The following is a 15,358-nucleotide window of genomic DNA, read 5'->3' on the forward strand; positions in this document are numbered from 1 at the left end:
TCCGCCAGCCACCTTCTGACTTCCGTTGCTCCCTAAAGTAGTGTTATTAGGTATTATGGTATGGATGGTCTCTGAGCGAGGCGAACGGCGTTACCACGGTTTTGCACTCAGCGGCTCACAGTGCAGTCTTTGAAAGGGGGGACCGAGCGGAGAGGTACTCAGTTGGTTGTAATCTGCAACCACACCAATAGGTGTTGCCAAATCCTACATACTGTACCTTTAAAGGAGTTTTTCCCTATCCAAACAGAGGATCTAAGGATAGAGGGTGGAGGAATTTTTTTGGGATTTTGGACTACCGGTATATACAGTATATAACTGACTTGACTAAAACTGACCGGTGGTGCCAAATAAAAAGTCAGGGGTAAACAAATGTCATTTGGATTCCTCCTCTGGGGACAAGGAATGGTTGTACCATATTGCACCACAATCCAACAGTTGTTGAGATATGTCAGTCAGGACCAAAAAAAACTGTCTCCAAACCAAACACAAATGTTTTAAAACTCCTCTTAAAAGCCCCAAGTGTATCAATATCCTTCAAAATGCTTCTAGTAATTCTCTCATTTTTGCCTGTGGTCGGCTACTTTGATGAACATTTACTCCTTATAACAACACAAAGTCACGTCATCTACCTCTCCGCCACACCCAGTCATCTTACGTAACATTAACCTGCCATATCTGCGTCTTAAAGCCAAAACAAACAGACTGAAGATTAAGTTAATATAATGTACAATCTCTCTTTGTTTTCCATCTGTTACGTTTCCATGTAACTCTTATCAAGTCTCAGGTCAGGCATACTGTGTGATGCTATTTAATGATGAAGAAACACTTTGACTTTGTGTTTTTTTGAGTATAGACACACCCCAATATGGCTGGTCTTCATGTGTCTGCATTGTAGCATCCGTGTGGGCATATGTGTGTATGCTTAAAGGACGGTGTGAAAATCAGGTCAACATGAATCCTGGAAGAATAAGCATTTGCTTTGTCAGGCCTATAAACAATAGTGAGAGGTGTTCAATGGGAGAAAATGACAACGGGCTTCTCCTGTCTTAGCTGGTCAGGACTAGAAGCACATAGATGGATGAACAAAGGAAGCAGTTGTGTTTTTACTCTCCCATTCTCTGGGCCTTAGGAAGTGCCTGTTCACCATAACCAACACTGGACTTTGCCCAGGTTGTTTGCCTCATGTGGAGTTAAGCCCTGTCTTAATATCCTCAGGACATGCAGTGTGTTGTTTGTGTACTGTGTGGTGCACTGATAGGGCAGCAGCAGGTGGAGTTAAGCTGTACCAAAGAAATGATGCCCTTGATCATTTGTATTCAAGAAAGTACCTTGTTTTTAGGACGTTTTTTTACTTTAAATAACAGTATCCGCTCCTGTTTGTTGGTTCCCTGGTTTCCTTGTTGCGACAGTCACATATTGATTGCTTTTATTTCCTCATATAAAGTGTTGACAAGCTTTAGTAGAAATACAATACAAGTGCAGAGGAGGTCGCACAAGTTTGAGCCATCTGGACTGCATGTCCAGGACATTCAGATATCAGGTTTCAGTACACTGTAGCCTTTAATAACTAGTAAATATTTTGCCACATCCGACATCACTTCAGCTGCAGCACTGTTGTGTGAAAATATCAAACCTCATAACAAATCATCACAAACACTAAACCACTCCTTAATTATCACATAGTGCACTACATCTACAGTACTGTCTGAGTGTGAAATATATACACTTTTTAGTGCCCTAAAAAACTCCATAATGAAATAAAAAAAGTAGTGTCCATAAAGCGATGTCTCGCATTTTATAGAAGGGGGAAATTACAGTCACTGTCAGCGAGGACGCAAAATATCCAACATCACAAATGTCCGACCAGGCGACAACCTCCGGGTCTGAAAAGTGAAGAAGATAATGTTTATATTCCCAATGGCCTCATCCTTTTCCTCTGTCATTATGCCTTTGCATTTCCTGCATTATGTTACCCACTTGCTAGCTTGCTAAATTGTTAGCCTCTGTGGCTTCTAGACACCGACAGTAACTTTAATATAACCGTTGCCTAGCAGCGGTGTTCTCACTACTTAACCACTTGAACGCCACGCATATCGTGTGCACGACTTCCCATGTTGTAAACACAAGCTCACGAGTTTAATTTGAAGGCACCATTAGCTCCACCCTCTCGTGTCACTTCTGGTTGCAAAAAAAAAAATGGCGACGGGCAAAATCACAAACTTGAGGCTTCAAAACAGCAGTCCATAAACCAATGGGTGACGTCATGTTGACTACGTCCACTTCATAGATAAAGTCTATCTGCCCAACTCACTACAGAGTAAGTGTTTATTACAAGGAAGTAGCGAGTTAGTTAATGAGGGAGAGATTTCAGACAGATTAGACTACTTATGCATTAATGCATCAGTATTAACAATCATCATCAACATATCAGTCACAGGAGCCATCTTTCTGCTTTTAATTGAAATACTTTTGGTACATTTAGTGGATAATACTTCTGTTCTTTTACCAAAGGATTTTGATTGCAGTAGTCTACTTTTACTTGTAACGGAGTATTGAAACACTCTATTGCTGCTGTCTTGGCCAGCGCTCCCTTGAAAAGCAATAATCTCAATGGGACATACCTGGTTTAATAAATGTTTGATAATATTAATTAATAAAAAAATACGTTTACATGAATGTATTGGTACTTTTACTCAAGTAAAGGATCTGAGTACTTCTTCCATCTCTCCCCTTCCCTGATATGAACATTGTTGTTCTGTTATTTCAAAGTATTTTTTGAGAAATGGTTACTCTCCCTGTTAAAGCAGCAGTGGGTAGAAATGGAGCAAATATGATTTAAAAAATGTTATTTTTATAAAACGGTCACTATATCCTGACAGTAGTGCAACAGACAGGTAATCTGAGAAATATCATGTGCCTCTGTGTCCTCCGGTGCTCCTAATAGCATCTACCAGATTTCACAAGTCGGAGGAAAACAACTAATCAGAGCCGAGCTGGAGCCGACCGTCTATGAGCACCTGTCAATCACTCGCAAACTCTGACACCAAAAACATTCTGCCTACTGAAGGTTTAACTGTTGGTGAGCCTGAGGGTTAGCGAGTAAATACGTGCCAAGAAAGTTACTTAACTGATGATTTGGTGTTATTCAACTTTTAATTTAGTCTGGAAAAGGTGTGTACAGCTGTGACTAACGCTGAGAGTGGGTGTGACGGAGGGCGCTTCTGGTTGTTTAAGGCTGACTCATGTGAAGGTGGTGTTGTTTGTTAAGCGTCTGTTTGGCAGAAGTGTCCATTCACTGCTGAAGTTGACCCAGAACGTTGACCTGTTTGTGGGTCAATCTTTAAAGCAAACAGCCTCAGTATATTTGCTGCCATGTGAGAGGCAGCTGTTGGCATCGTGCAGCATTAACATGTCTTCTGCAGAAATACTCCAACATGCTGCTCATAAATTAATGCTCTATTTATATATACACCTTTTGTTTTATTTGTATGCAATTAATCAAAGAAATCTTGATTTTATCAAATTTTACTTAACATTTTTTCAAAGGGCCAGTGTCATTTCGGGGATCTCTTAGCATAAATGGAATTTAATATTCATAACTATGTTTTCATTAGTGTATAATTAGCTGAAACTAAGAGTTGTGTTTTCGTTAGCTTAGAATGAGCCCTTTATATCTTCAGGGAGCGGGTCCTGTTCACGGAGTCCACCATGTTGCTCTGCCATGTTTTTACAGTAGCCCAGAACAGACAAACCAAACACTGGCTCTAGCGAGAGCCTTTCATGTTTTTACGTTACCTGAAGACCACTGTAGTTCTCCGACACGCTTGTGAAACTGCGGTAACGTGAGCCGCAGAGTACAAAACTGTGGTACCGCCAGCTGACTCACGTTACCGCAGTCTAGGAGAGGGAAGAGTGAGTGGAGGGGTACTCAGTTGGTTGCAATCTGCAACCACACCACTAAATGTCAACAAATCCTACACACTGGACCTTTAACATTAGAAAATACACCTACATTTTTGATCACATGTGATCGGGTTTCAGTCAAATCCTCCCTGAATCTTTCAATCCGTCAGTAACCACATTCGAATTTTCTACAAATCTTTATGTATACAATTGAATTTGGGATATATTTGTATTTTTCATTATGTAAATGTCAAAGTGTTTAGCGCATTTTCATATTTTGCATGTTTTCTGTTCTTTTATATTTATACTGTTTGCTGATGCAGTGATCCAGTGTCTCCATATAAAGCAATAATGTTTCATATTATATAATTTTTAAGTATCACCGTACGCACATAGTGTACTAGCAAAAGCTTTTCTTCTGTTAGGACGTGGCTGTGTTTTGCGGCCTCATTAAAAAATGGAAAATTACAAAGAAAGTGGACTTGCAGGGTTCTGCGGGTCACCCATTGTTTTGTGTGTTAAAGAAGGGACAACCCCTGCAGATAAATCAGCAGGACGCTTATTCGGGGGAGGGGAGCACTTCTTGTGAGTTTGGCGTCACACGAGTACTGGCATCTGGCCATTCACCCTGCCAACTATTGAAGTCATCATGAAAGTGTGGACTGTTTGAACTTTGGAGAAACTGAGCAGAACTGTTTGTGTCCGGAACAGTTTATGAGCTAAAATGTCAAAGCTAGTTATAAATAATAACGTACGAGAGCTCAATCCTTTAAGCAACAATTTAGAAAAAAGAAACAGTTCAGCATTGGTGGATGCTTGTGCAAAACAATTAAAATACAGAAATGCAAGTAGGTCAAATATGGCATGTATGGCACCACCTTTTTTCCACCAGGGGCTTAATACTATGGTTTATAAATAGCACAACCGATATCTGTTTCCTATCAATCTTTATTCACCCTGCTAACACACTTTCATCCTGACTATCTATCTGCTGTCTGAAAGAAACAAAGGCAGATAACTGTGTCTACGCTGCTCCTGCTGCTGCAGCACACTCAAAACTGTGTCACTGTGTCATACGTAATTGCGTGACCAATCACGGTGCAGGTAAGCATGAGTGGCTGGAGGGGGGGATCTAGCATCAGCCCAATCATACCAGAGTGCTCTCAGCCAATCAGGATGCCTCTAGTCAGGGCACAACATCTGTCTGTGTGAAAAACACACCAAACCATGTGAATGTGTGGCCGCACCGTGGATGTAAACATGCAGCAGCTTGTTATTCTCCGCCCCTGCAGACAGATCTGGGTTAGCACATGGTGTTCCAAGGGTTAATGTGGCCACGTGTGATCGGATTCCCCTTGTGTGTAAATGAATGCGAGACTGAATATTTTGTGCATGTGTGTGAGAGGGATCTGCAAGAAAACAAGAGCTTGTTATTGATGAAATTGCATAAACAGCAATATTTTTGTCACTATTGTTATATAAAATAATTCCCTTTAGACATGCCCAAACTCATCATGTTGTTTTTTTTCCCCCTTTAATAGGATTAGACACGCTTCTTGCCAAGAAATGAGCCATGAGACAACTTTGTCCTACTCTGACATTTCCTCTCCATCTCTTGCAGTTTTCTCATGCAGTATTTTACACAAAACAACAAGCTACAATTTGTTTCTTTCTAAGCTGTTGTGCACATTTCATCATTCCCTCACCCTTCATGATGAGCTTTGGCATGAGATTTAAGCATGGCTTTGGTGCAGAGATCCCTTACTCTGTTGCACACTGTAAAAAAAGAAGAGCCAGTACTGGTTTGAGCTGGTGTGATGTGTTACACAACAACGCAGCACTAGTGAGGAGAATCATACTATACATGCACTGACAGCAAACCTTGAAAAATGATAGATGCTCCGTGCACGTGCTGTTTTTCTTGCAGCTCCATGTGCTATTTTTACGTTAGATTACCAAAATGTCAGTCATTATTTTTAATAATATGTAAAAAAACAAAAAGTTGGAGGGCATTTGCGCTGCCTGCTGATATAGTGTGAGTGCATGCTAACTGACTTGCATCTTAACGTTGTGTTTGGCCAGAGGGGGTTATTGTGCAGCTCCATTTATGAGACCCCATTTCATGTTTTTTTTCCCTCCTTACATAACGTGCGCTTTTTTTTTGCTCCCACTCCACACAAGAACCACCACGATCCAGCCTGTACATTCCGGTGGTTGTCATAGCAACAGGGCAGCATCCCTCTCCATCCTTTGTCCAGTGTCTCCCCATCGTTTGAGCTTCCCAGGCGGAAGGTGGTTTGGATTCTGCATGCAAATCGAAGACTCCTAATTGAGCTTCGAGGCGAGGAAGTGGAGGGAAGTTAAAGACGGTGACTGAATGTCATTAGGTGCTTTTCACAGATCGTGGCGAGGTGGTAAACTCCCCACATCCTATAACGGCATTTAACACTCGAGTGTTAAATAAGAGCTGAATACAGCAGATCCATACAGTTTTCTGTCAAATATATAAATGGAAACATGGTTAGAGGGAGTGGTTGAGGTTTTCGGTAATGTTTTGACTATCCACATGGCCAAAGGGCTATAGACAAATACAAGCACAGGTGGAATGAGTGGGTAGTTTGGGGAAAAGAACATTATGTTTCTGTTTGCCTCTTGTAATGTAGGAAGTTTTACTGGGAATAATGGGCTGTAATGCAGGGTGAAGGCCAGTGTAATCCCCCTGTAACTGTGTGTTTTTGGATGTGGGTATTTGTTTTGGTTCTGTTTTTGGTGCATGGCAAGAATTAGCGCATGTGTGTGGGAGGGAGTTAAACTGCATTTTCCACACTATTCCTAGACTATTTGCTAGTTGTACTGCACAACGGATTCTGCATGAATGTAGGCAGAAATACAAGTATGGATAAAGTATATTTCTGTGCCAGATTAGCCCCGTTGTATAGATTACTATGGAATTATGTTTATTCCATATTAATAAAGGAATACTTCACACTTAAAATGACAATTTTAATATCACTCACCCCGTTTTACCTTGAATTCTCGAAGAAAACGTAGTTTTTTTCTTGCATGCCTCCACAGTGAACAAAGAATCAAAAAACAGAGAAAAGTCCTGATGAATTTAAGTAAATGGGCCGCATTTAACAACAGCAAAACTATATCAAAACATCCGTTTACAAACTCTCACATATCTCGTGCAGTGTAATCCAAGTCGTATGCTTGCTACTTCTCAAACACCTGCATTTTTGCCAAAACCTTACTATTTGAAACACTTCCGCATAAACAGTCATTCTTGCGCCAGCGCGCTATTCGTCTGGACCTAGATGAGACACAGATGAGTAGTGCGTCTGCATGTTTTAGCAAAAATACATGTGTTTGGGAATTACTGAGCATACGACTGGATAAACAAGACTTGGATTATTCTGCACGAGTTGTGTGAGAGTTTGTAAACGGATGTTTTCATAGATTTGCTTCAATTCATCAAGACTTCTCCGTTTTTTTAATCACCGTTCACCGTGGAGGCATGTGAGAAAAACAAAGTTTTAGTACTTGATGTACAAATGTTCATTTTGGGGGTGAAGTATTCCTTTAAAGCATTGTTGTTTTCTGACACATGAAAACCTTTAAACTTAAAACATGCACTATCTGGCTATCTGGCTATCTGGACTATCTGGACTATCTAGACTATCTGGACTACCTGCACTACCTCAAACTTAAAACACGCACTATCTGGACTATCTGGACTTGGACTATCTGGACTATCTGGATCTGTCTGCACTACCTGCAACCTACTCTCCTAACCACTGGTGCACTTTAAACTTTAAACTTACTTTACACTACATCCCATATACCATTTTATAGACTGCACATATTACATCTATTTATTGTACACTAAATTTTGTATTGACGGACGGTACACGGTATGTCCATTCACTTTGTTCATTCACTATGTATATTCTGTATTTCTATTTATGGTTTTATAATCTTTTTGTACACCTGTACCTCTGTATCTGCGCTTTGCTGCTTTGACACCTGACACCGGGGATTAATAAAGGTTCATCTTATCTTATCTTACCGGTTACACAAACTCTATGAACCTGCAAAGGCAGGCATAAAAACAAAGTTGATGTTGTGGAGAGGTGACAGATTTTCGAGAAATAAAAAACAGCAAAACAAAGTTAGAGTACATGTGTTGGTTTCAGGCCAAACCAACGTCATCTGAAACAGGACTAAACCTGCCCTCAACTTTTATGATTGGCTTTTTCAGGAACAAGTTAACCAATCAGTGAGCTGAGTAACGTGCTGTTGTGAAGCCAGACTGGATGTAGGGGAAAGGTCTCAAAGCAAACTTTCGTTGCCCTTCCCCCACGTGGGGTGAGGACGCCAGAAGTAAATGTTGATCTCTGTTAAAATGAGGATGTGTGTTTTTCATGAAGAAATGTGGTTGATTAAAAAAGGGAAGACTAGGACTTCACTCCAATATCACCATTTATTATTGCCAATATTAAATGAATAGTGTTGCAATTGGAGTGCTGTCTTAGTCTTTTCCTTTTATCATCTACATTAGGGATCCAGCAGTCTTCAAGGTCTAATCGTGAGTTGAGTGCATTTTGTCTTAACTTCTTGAAGAAGTGTGATTGAAATGTCTCCCTGAATTCCTTGAGTATGTTTATATCTGTCAAGTTCTCCACTCTTTCCGAAAGACAGCTTTGACTTAAATACTGCTGAATTGGCACATAACAGGCTGCAAAGCTTGGCCACAGACTGAGGTATTTAGGAAAATATTTGCATTAGCGTTTAACAGTTTCACTTTGTACAAATACTCCTATATTTGGATGATAGATGTAAGAAATGCAGCTAGAAATATATTCTGTCTTGATATTCTCTTTTTTGGTAAAAACTGACCTAACTCCAGAAGTCCCATACAGTTGTAAATAAGCTGTGCCCAAAAATAAACAAGTGAACTTCCTTGTCTGGTTTGTTTTGTAGTTAATAAACAGGTGTTTGTGGTTTATGACACAAAACTTCTTGGTATTTTGCCTTCAGGCTGTTGTTGCAGTGAAGGAATATAATAACCGTCTCGTGAGTACACCAGTTTCCAGTTACTTCCCACTGGGTACCAGCCAGAACAAAGCTGCTGTTGAGCTCCTGCCAAGATATCACCCAGACTGAAACATCAGAACATTTGGCAAAAGAAGGCACAGCCAGAGAGCCTTTACTAGAGTTACCCTTATGGGCAGTTCATTTTACAGTTTGTTTTATGTTTACTGCTTTCAGTAAAATGCATTCACCAGCTGTTTGACCAGCTTTTACAAGTGGGAGCATTTTTATTTTAGATTGGAGACCAGTTTCAATTGATTATGTGGCCAACTAGATACTTGCCGTTGTGTTTAATTATGAAGATCTTCAGGCCAAGTTGTAAGAAATTAGCACCAGAGTTTGTATGGGATGTCTGCTCCATCATTATCAAGTCAAGTGTTGAAGAAGCTTTGAAAGCCAGACAAGCCAGACTCCTAAGTGTTGATCAGTTCAGCAGCCAGCTAGCTTAGCATAAAGACTGGAAACAAAGGGAAACAGCTAGCCTGGCTCTGTCTGAAGGGAACATTTGTGTTTTAGTAACATTATGTCCAACCGGCTGCTAGCTGTAGTATACAGGTGTGTCGATCTTCTCCAACTCTTGGAAAGCGAATAAATGTATTTTGCCAAAACTATACCTTTTAAGTGAAGAGTCATACAGCCATGTTGTGATAAAAATAAAAGTTTTAAATGCATCAATAAAAAACACCAGGTCCAGCAAACATGATGTTTTACCAAAACAGGTGCATTACAATATCTCAGTTAACAAAAGGATAAAACTCCTTGAGGAAATCTACAAATGGCATTATGGACAGATCCACCACATTTGAACAACATACGTCTGGGTACAGACATCTACAAAGTGTACCATACAAGTTGACCCAGTGTGTCAAAAATCTGAAGACATCAAACATTTGCCATTTAAAAAATAGACACTTCATAAAATCAGAAGAATTAGTAACAATGAAGACTGGATACTTGAAAAGGCAGGTCAACATATTTTAACAGTACATGAACTAGTCAGATTTATTAAGTTACTCATGCTGTCCAGCCTTTAGCAGCTCTACTCTTCAGGGTCTGTGTGCTTTAGTTCATTTTTAGTTCACTGACAGACAGAAAGGGAAAGATATGACAAGGGCTATAAAACAGTGTTACAAAAGCCGATCCCTTCTAAAGACGAGGGGAAAGACGTACCCTGCCATTACCAGCGCATAACTACCAAGGATATCATTACCTTGTCATGTTTTAAGTTGACCAGCCAACTTTAAGCCATTAAATGCAGGTTAAAATCATCTCAGGTGGGAGAGAAAAAAAAAAAAATACAGTACTAGTTTAAAGAAAGATAAAGTCAGGAGGGCAGTGGGAGTCAGTCATTGAGTTGTGGATTTAATAATCCGCAGGTTCATCTCCCTCCTCGCTCAGCAAACAGGTGCGGATCAGGGCCTCGGTCACACCGTACGGGTCGCAGTTGGCCGACGGGCGGCGGTCCTCGAAGTAGCCCTTCTTCTCCTGGCCGACGTTACGAGGAATGCGGATGCTGGCGCCGCGGTTGGCCACGCCTGCGGAGAATTCGTTGATGTTTGAGGTTTCGTGGTGGCCGGTGAGACGGCGGGCGTTGTCGAGCCCCCCTTTGGGATCATAGGTGCGGATGTGATAGCTGTGCCTCTTCCCAAGCTTCTCAATGGAGTCCTCAATAGCTCTGAAAGCAGAAATGACAAAGATTCCCCATCAGACATTTTTAAAAATCAGTCATGCTGAAACACATTAGCAGAGCTGTCAAGTGACACTCACTTTAATCCGCCATCTTCCCTCATCTCTTTTGTGCTAAAGTTTGTATGGCAGCCAGCACCGTTCCAGTTGCCAGAGATTGGCTTGGGGTCAAAGGAGGCGATCACGCCAAAATCTTCACAGACGCGGTGCAGGATGAAACGTGCCACCCAGAGATGATCGCCCATGTTGATCCCTTCACAAGGTCCAACCTGGAACTCCCACTGAGCACACAAGAAAGTAAAGTTTAATTTTTTAACTGGCTGTTAAAACCATAAAAATATGTGTAAAGTCCAAACATGGATTTTATTATTACCTGAGCAGGCATCACTTCTGCATTCGTGCCACAGATCTCAACTCCAGCATACAAACACGCTCTGTAGTGGGCCTCCACTATATCTCTGCCATAGGCTTTGTCAGCTCCCACGCCACAATAGTATGGACCTGTGAATGAATTCATTATTAAACAAACCATCCAGACATGTATTCATGTTTTTTCTATGCACAACAAGTTATCTAGCTGCTTACCTTGTGGTCCAGGGAAACCATTAGATGGCCAGCCGAAAGGGTGTCCGTCTGTGCCCAGGATGGTATACTCCTGCTCCATGCCGAACCAGGGAACCTGGTCCTCCACCATCTCCATAATCTTGCTACATGTGATTCGAAGGTTGGTTTCTGCAAGGAAAAAAAAAAAATAAACAACTCAGAAAACTTGACACTAGAACAGTCAAATCCAGTTATGCAAAGTGTCATCTAAATAGCCAGGCAAATTATACAAGTAGTACTTTGGTAAGGTATGCAACAAGTTCAGATTTGCTTTAGTGTCCTACAGCTATGAAACTCAAGAAAAACTGTTAAAATTGTGTATGAAACTGTAAATTAATTAAAACTGTTAAAATTGTGTATGAAACTGTAAATTAATTACAGCTATAAGTTCAATTTCCTATTCCAATAATTTTGCTAGATTTAGGGCTATTTTACAGATACATCCATGACTTCTACAGCTTCTAAATGCCTGCAAGATGCATGGATGAGTGCATGCATAATGCAGATTAGGGCACTTGTGTCAAAGTATGTGAATGTGTGCACATTCTGCACAACGTCTCATTTGTGAGTGCGCGCCATATTTTTTTTTTTTAAAACAAGGAATGCAACATAGCCAGGCTTAATCTCGTTTGAGGGGGAACCACAGCAGGTGGCCCCATTCAGGTCAGATTACATGCTTGTTTTATCAAACATATTATATATGATAAATGATGGCAACTAAATATACTCAAAAATCATTTTTCTTGTACATGACATTTCTGGATCCAAGTCCAAATCATGTTAAGTAGGTATACTCCTGTTACAGCATCTTTTAAATTATGTTTTTGTCATCATATTACAAGTTAAAGCTTTACAGATTCTGAGCTTCTTTTGTTACCTGCAGGTTTGCGGTTGTACTTGAGCACTTCACACAGGACCAGCTTGTTGGGGTCTTGACGGAACGGATCCCGGAACATGGCAGCAGGGAGCAGATACATGTCGCTGTTGGAGCCCTCGGACTGGTAGGTACTGGAGCCGTCGAAGTTCCACTCAGGTAGATCTACAAGAGAGAGGGAGATGAGGAATCAAGAGTTTTATTTTGCAATTTGCACCTAAGTACATTGGAATTCTGAGCAGTTTACAGATGAGCTATATTACACTGTATGAATTAATCATCTTTATGATTAGTAAGATTAAAGGGTGCTGCTTACCATCAATGCTTTTGGGCTCAAAATCCAGAGTCCTGGTTTTGCAGCGAAGCCCCTCTCCGGTTCCGTCTATCCAAATGTACATGGCTTGGACTTTATCCCCCTGAGGGAGCTCCATGTACTGCTTCTTAACAGCTTTACTCAACGTGGCGCTGGCGGACGTGGCCATCTTTATTTCCTACTATAACACACCTGAGGATAAAGAAGAGGAGAGTGTGTGAGACCTCAGTGTGCTCTGGATCACAAGTTGCATAACCAGGAGGGGTGGGAGGTGGAGCTCAAATAAAACTACAAAAACACCACCATTGTCTCCTCTTCCAGAAAGGAGAAAAAACATGTTGAGGATGCAAAAGAAAGGCACATTTCCAGTCTTTTCCTCTCTCTCTCTCTCTCGTTTGGAAACAAAGGGGGAAAAAAGCCACAGCATACATGTGCATGATGACTACTATGAGGGGCTTAAGATTGAATTCACCTCACAAAGGATGCCTCGTGGAAAACCACACAACATCACAAGGAAACACACTTCAGCAAAAAAAACACCACCACCTCTACATCCTGTATCCATTACAGCCTGTTGTTGTAGTCATGGTTACAACAGTTGGCTGAAGTAATATTACATCATCAGGCTTCCTCGTTGTAATCCATCATCTAAAGGCTACTACAACTAAAAACATACACATGTAACATGTAAAACAGACTAGCTGGAGCCACTGAAGCAAGATAAATGCACCATAAGTACAGAGATCATTGTTTAAAGTCTGATACAAGCTGAGCAACCACGATGAAGTGAAGCAGGAAATAAAAGAAGTGAAACCTTACCTGGCAAACAGAGGAAATTGAAATAAAAACTAAAGGACTGACAGGTCCAATGTCTTGTCGAGTGATGTATCGTTAGTGTCTCTCTCATTCTCCGGTACCGATGTCTCCGGGAGCTGTGCACATTTTATAAGAGCAGGAACAGGGACGTCGCTTCTTTGATTGGTCGGAGAGGACGGCAGCGTGTTGACTCCGAGGACTGATTGAAGGCAACATGCAGGACGCTGATTGGACGAGAGGCTGCACACTGAAGCATCACCGCCCTGCAGCAGGAGAGCTGCTCCACCATGTGCTGATCAGTGCATCCTCATCCTCACATAACAGACACGATGCAAGGAATTAGAATTAAAGTAAAAATAAATAAAAAAGTTGTTGATGATGCTGCCATGAAGGCTTTTTTGGAAAACGTGCTTCATTGTTTGAGTCAACCGTTTGGGACAAAATGTACAACATCCTCACCACAAAACAGTCAGGTATAGCTCTCGGTACAAGACGCCACCACGTGGTGTCCACCAGAATTGTTTTATAATGGGAGAAATTATGTAATCCCACTAAGAAATATGGTCTGGTTCAATCCGGTTTTTGTCCTATATATGTGAGCAAATTATGTGTAAAATGAATCCACCTTTAAAGGGCCAGTGTGTAACATTTTGGGGGTTCTTATTATGGAATATAATTTTAAAGGGACTGTTTGTAAGAAACAGAAATGTTTGTTAACAGCAACACCTGTGGCCGTTAAGTCAACGAAAGTCAACGTCGGGCTCGCGCTTGCTCGCTCTACATAGACATGAACGAGCATCGCTCAAAACAGTGAGGCGACACACGTCAGCTAAAACCACAATATCACTCTATATTTCACCTGCTTGGCAGTAATGTTAGCTGACCAGACGAAGGTCTCTCCGTGAATCACTGCTGATCCTAGTGTTGGCTTTTCCTGCTTCAGCTTCCCGACCGTGGCCGGAGGGAACAGGGAGACACCGGCACCTGGTCAGAGACGATAACGTAACTCGCTGCGGAGCCCCGTCACTTCACAAGACACGGAAAACCTCTATTTTCTGGAGGAGCTGCAGCATTTATTTCTGCACAAACGTCCACTGTACATTTACTAGATATTCTCAGAGCTACGAAGTCTTCTGCAGTGTGTAGTGTGTTGCATGCACGTGAGGTGGAGCGAGCTGTGAGTGAAGGCAAGCAGGCAGGCAGCGGAGCAGAGTACAGCAGAGACTCCGGCCCATGGATGTATAAAGAGAACTGGATATAGCGTTGGAGGCGGGCTCCCGTTCATTCATATGAGAGTTGCTCATTGCACACTGTACCTTTTAAAACAATCAATAACAATGCAGAGATGTGGTCTGAAATTAGTGTGATGTTAGTTTCTGTAGCATATATGTTGAATATGTTTTGGTTTATTAACAGCATAATTACCACACTTGATTTTTTTATATTTTATATATCTAAGGAGAGCACTTCCACCAGGTTAGGTGTTTCATCTTCAGATAAAGGTGATCACTTAACTTTGAATGCATTTGCAGTGAGATTTCTTTCTAAGGAGACGAGTGGTTTTCAGTTTTCCCAGCTCTGGTGCAAAGGTGATGTGACACGCTCTTAAAAGATTCTTGTACTGGTTCATTTCATGAGATAACTGTACCTGCATGCATTGTGAGAGTTTGATGGTATCTCCACCAGGCAAGGACACTGATGTAGTTGGATACCTTCTGTGGCTGCAAAGCAACCTAAAATGAACTCAGTGCCAAAGAGCATGAAGACATCACCTCAGGCCTTGTTTCTCATGACACTCACTGACCTTGTGGCATGAAGCTTGCTTTGAACCTTTAGGTAACTTTAAGTAAGGGTGGTTGTGCTGGGACGCATGAATGGACAGGTCTGTTGTTGTGGTTACTCTTGGCAAGGATGAGGAGACAGTGTAGAGAAACTCCCCAGGATCATCTGTTGATACACCTGCTGGGGTTCTTTATGCTGACCTTCTTAGGGCCCTGGCTTAAAATACCATGCAGCCTCATCTTGGACTGTGGCAGGAGCTTTACAGTGGATGTCCCCACCAAATCTCT

At 41.4% G+C, this 15,358-nt stretch overlaps 1 protein-coding gene across 1 annotated transcript; it reads right to left on the reverse strand.

Moving 5' to 3' along the window:
• Positions 1-9,639: 9,639 nt before the first annotated feature.
• Positions 9,640-13,450, reverse strand: glula (glutamate-ammonia ligase (glutamine synthase) a). The gene is made up of 7 exons (XM_074651333.1): positions 13,293-13,450; positions 12,477-12,665; positions 12,164-12,325; positions 11,269-11,415; positions 11,057-11,184; positions 10,765-10,964; positions 9,640-10,672 (listed from the first exon to the last, which is right to left on the reverse strand). The coding sequence occupies exons 2-7, from the start codon at positions 12,640-12,642 to the stop codon at positions 10,360-10,362; spliced, it is 1,116 nt and encodes a 371-aa protein (XP_074507434.1). The 5' UTR covers positions 12,643-12,665; positions 13,293-13,450; the 3' UTR covers positions 9,640-10,359.
• Positions 13,451-15,358: the final 1,908 nt, after the last annotated feature.

The sequence above is a fragment of the Sebastes fasciatus genome, chromosome 11 (genome assembly GCF_043250625.1).
Source record: "Sebastes fasciatus isolate fSebFas1 chromosome 11, fSebFas1.pri, whole genome shotgun sequence".
NCBI classification, from domain to species: domain Eukaryota; kingdom Metazoa; phylum Chordata; class Actinopteri; order Perciformes; family Sebastidae; genus Sebastes; species Sebastes fasciatus.